Source organism: Limulus polyphemus, unplaced genomic scaffold, assembly GCF_000517525.1.
Source record: "Limulus polyphemus unplaced genomic scaffold, Limulus_polyphemus-2.1.2 Scaffold3925, whole genome shotgun sequence".
NCBI classification, from domain to species: domain Eukaryota; kingdom Metazoa; phylum Arthropoda; class Merostomata; order Xiphosura; family Limulidae; genus Limulus; species Limulus polyphemus.
In genome coordinates this window covers 99,524-103,339 of record NW_013669535.1, presented here as the reverse complement: position 1 = coordinate 103,339, position 3,816 = coordinate 99,524, and the positions used below count along the sequence as shown (strand labels likewise).

General features: G+C 29.7%; 1 protein-coding gene across 1 annotated transcript in view; it reads right to left on the bottom strand.

Annotated features, from left to right (window-relative positions):
• Nucleotides 1-8: 8 nt before the first annotated feature.
• Nucleotides 9-3,816, bottom strand: part of LOC106470289 (zinc finger FYVE domain-containing protein 9-like) — a 59,262-nt gene continuing 55,454 nt past the window's right edge. Inside the window, exon 18 of the mRNA XM_022398897.1 lies at nucleotides 9-618. Coding sequence (XP_022254605.1) covers nucleotides 469-618 — 150 coding nt within the window. The 3' untranslated portion in view covers nucleotides 9-468. The remainder of the gene's footprint in view (nucleotides 619-3,816) is intronic.

Below are 3,816 nucleotides of genomic sequence, written 5' to 3'. Positions count from 1 at the left end.
TATATATATATATATATATATATATATATATATATCAACTTCTTAATTCTAGTAAATAAGTTCTTCGAATATGTTTCTCTAAAAACAAAACTCTACACTAGTTCAAGTACTCCTTGTTTTAAGATTGCATAAAAAATAGAAACTCAAAGTTTACAGTTCTTCTCTTTCACACCTTTACAAATGAAATAAATTTAGATACAATTTCTTCCATGTTATGATAAGCATTTAAACAGACACACCAAAATAAGGCAGCAGAATGTTTCACAATCACAATATCTTTTCTGCACAGTATACTTAGTGGCAAACTTGGACTCAACATATGAAAATTCTTATTTTCAGAGATTCTGCCTCGTTATAATCACAGCACAGTACTATCCTGTTACCGTTTCAGCTCTCCATACATTAAGCAAGAAACCTGCTTAATGCCCCTGAACATGAACACCAAATGATGTGTAATTAAAAAGCCTGTTACTTCAGCAAGATGTGAAATATCAGCTCAAGGCAAAGGTGACCTTCTTGACAACTGAATGATGAGATAACAGGTATGAGTGCACTATCCAAGTCATTCATATAAGCATTTGGTAAAGCCTCTTCTTGGGCTCCTACTTCATAGCCAACCTGTTGAAGAAAAACAGTAAATTTACAATAAAAAGATCACTGACCTAACATTAAGTACTAGCATGCTCAAAACTGTAACAAGAAAAGGTCTTTATTGGGTTATAACAGAAAAACTGGCAATTTAATAATTCATTCAGCTATGGTTGTCAGGTATCAGTTTGAAAGAAATAACCAAATATCACATCTTATACTAAAGTATCAGACTATGCATCTGAATAAATATTTGTTGAAATAAAGTAAGTGCTATTTCAATAAAATACATACCATCACCTTCAGTACTGATTTTTAAGCATTTCTTTAATGCAAGGTCATTACACTTAAGGAGTTGAAAGCTTGTATGTTAAAGAATGGTCATTTTATTATACTAAGAAACTAACAGAGACCTGCAAAACATTTGTGGTCAAATTAGTATCTTTATTGCAATAGTGTTTCTTTAACTACAGGATTTCTAGAATAATACAAAATAATTCTAATCATGGACACCAAAATCTACAAGTCCATTTGTCTTAAACCTAACCTTTATTAAATAAGGCCTATATTTGATCAAGATATCAATTAACATTGTAACTTGTATACTTTTTTTGCTTTAGTTTAGTTAGAGCTAAACTTTACCATACTTAACACTATCAATATATAAACATAATGTTATTCTACAATCTAAAGTTAGATGTTTGTAAAAACTCTAATATGCTTCTAATATGTTGTTGTATAAAATGTCTTCTAAAGTATATTTATTTCCACCTTTTGTGTAGATCCAATTAAATGAAATATGTGCACATGCACATTTAGACAGTAAGATGAGCATGCATTTTCAGGACAAACAAAAACTGAGTATTATTATAATAGATTACTCAATGTAATTACAATTCAGTTTAGTATGTCTCATATACGAGCAATCAAAGTACAGCATGATCTGTTTGTCTGCTTTATTGATCATGCAAAAGCTTTTGATAAGGTATGGCATGAACAACTTTATGAAATGTTACAAAATTGAGACATAGATGGGAAAGACCTCCAAATAATCAGAAAACTATATTGGGAACAAACAGCAGCTATGAGAATAGAAGATCAAATATGTGAATATACCGAGATACAACAAGGGGTCAGACAGGGATGAGTTTTCTCATATTCAACCTATAGTGTGAAATGATACTCCATGAGATACAAGACCTTCATGGGGTCATGGTTGGTGGGAAAAATGTAAACAATTTAAGATATGCAGATGATACTGTAGTTATTGCTGGTATGAAAGAAGATCTACAGAATATCCTCAATAAAGTTGTAATGGAAAGTATGAGAAAAGGACTGACCATTAACTGAAAGAAGACTGAATGTATGGTGATCATAAGAAGGAGGAAATACTAGCATGTAGATTAACCATTGGGAATAAAACAATCAAACAAGTAAATAAATTTAAATATCTTGGAAGCTGGATATCATCAGATGGAAAATGTGATCACGAAATCAAAAGGTGAATAGGAATGGGAAAAGAAGCATTTCTAAAGATGAAGACCATATTCATCAACAACAAATTGACAGTTGAAACACGACTGAGAGTTCTACAGTGTTATGTTCATCCAATCCTTCTTTATGGTCCCAAATGTTGGACATTATCACCAAGAATGAAGAAACACATTGATCCAGTAGAAATGTGGTTCCTAAGACAAATGCTTAAAATATCACGGAAAAACAAACAAGTAATGAAGTCATTCTAAACAATGCCAAGACAAAAAAAATAATGTTGTGAGAAAATTTAACAAAGAGACAACGAAATTTTATAGGACATATCATGAGAAAAGGAGAGATGAAAACATCATTATGACAGGAAAAATCCCAAGAAAGAAAAATAAGGGAAGACAAAGACAGATGCTGCCATCAACAATTGCTAAGAAGCTAGGAATTACACTATAGAACTGATAAGAGCAACAGGAGACAGAGATCAGTGGAAGACCATGCTCACCAATGCCCTAGATGGGCATGGTACTTAGAGAGAGAGAGAATCTTATATGCTGTTTAAATATACATCTATACAGATATGAATAAAAGTGAAAAAAAAAGGATAATATTTAAAAACAACAAAATTATAAATTGATTCTGACTTGAGAAATATGTTAAATGTTAAACAGAAGAAACATATTCTACAATGTACACAGCCAATACCATTATACTCTAATATAGGGCTAACATAGAGATGAAAATTAATCAAGCAAGTTTCACTTACATATGATAAAAGTATGAAAAATTTGTTTTTAATTATAACTGACCTTGTATATTTTCATGTGATTAAAAAAATATGCAATTCTATCTATTACACTTCAGAAATATTGACACACAAACATAAATGTTGTTATATAACTCCAAAGAAATGAAATTGAAATAATAATGGGAATTAGCATAGAGGTATCAAACTTTATTTCATGAAAATGATTAAAAGTGGAGCCAAATATGAGATTTAACTTAGTAATCATGTAGAATCATACACACACAATATTTGTTAAGCTATTACAAAATATAGAATATTCTATTTGATCATAAAATATTAAGTTTAAGCTACATTGTTTTCGTATTTTTAATTGAGCATAGTTGAATGAATAATTTAAAAATTATTTTGAAATGCATACAAAATGTTTCAAAATAAATTTGAAATATATATGGAAATTTCATTTTAATATAGGAGCCTTATGTCTCACTCTTACATTTATTTATGAGAAATAAAGCACTACTTATACTAGTTTTGGTGTGGTAGTATAGATAAAATGTAATACAAATATACAGTATTCCTTCAAATTAGCACACACACACACAAAAAAAAAATTCTCAGTAGAATTACACAATATTTTAGCTTCCAGTCAAACAGGTTTTTAAAAACAAATAGTTTATTGAATAAAACCATAAATCAAATATATGTTAAAATTTTACACACTAACTATACAAAATGCACAATTAGTTTTGATACATCAAGTATGTCATTATCAAGGGCAACATTAACACAATTACAACTATTGTGATAACAATTATATATCATTAGCCTCATTACACGACAGGTACATTACTAGTAAATGACTTCCACATTAAATTAAGTACTTCCCCAATTTAATTGTTTATAAGTCTATTGATTTTCTTTTATGCCTTCACTTCATGCATAACATAGGGGTTGGCTTCCTAAAGACACCGATTGTATAGTGTACAAAGCATTGA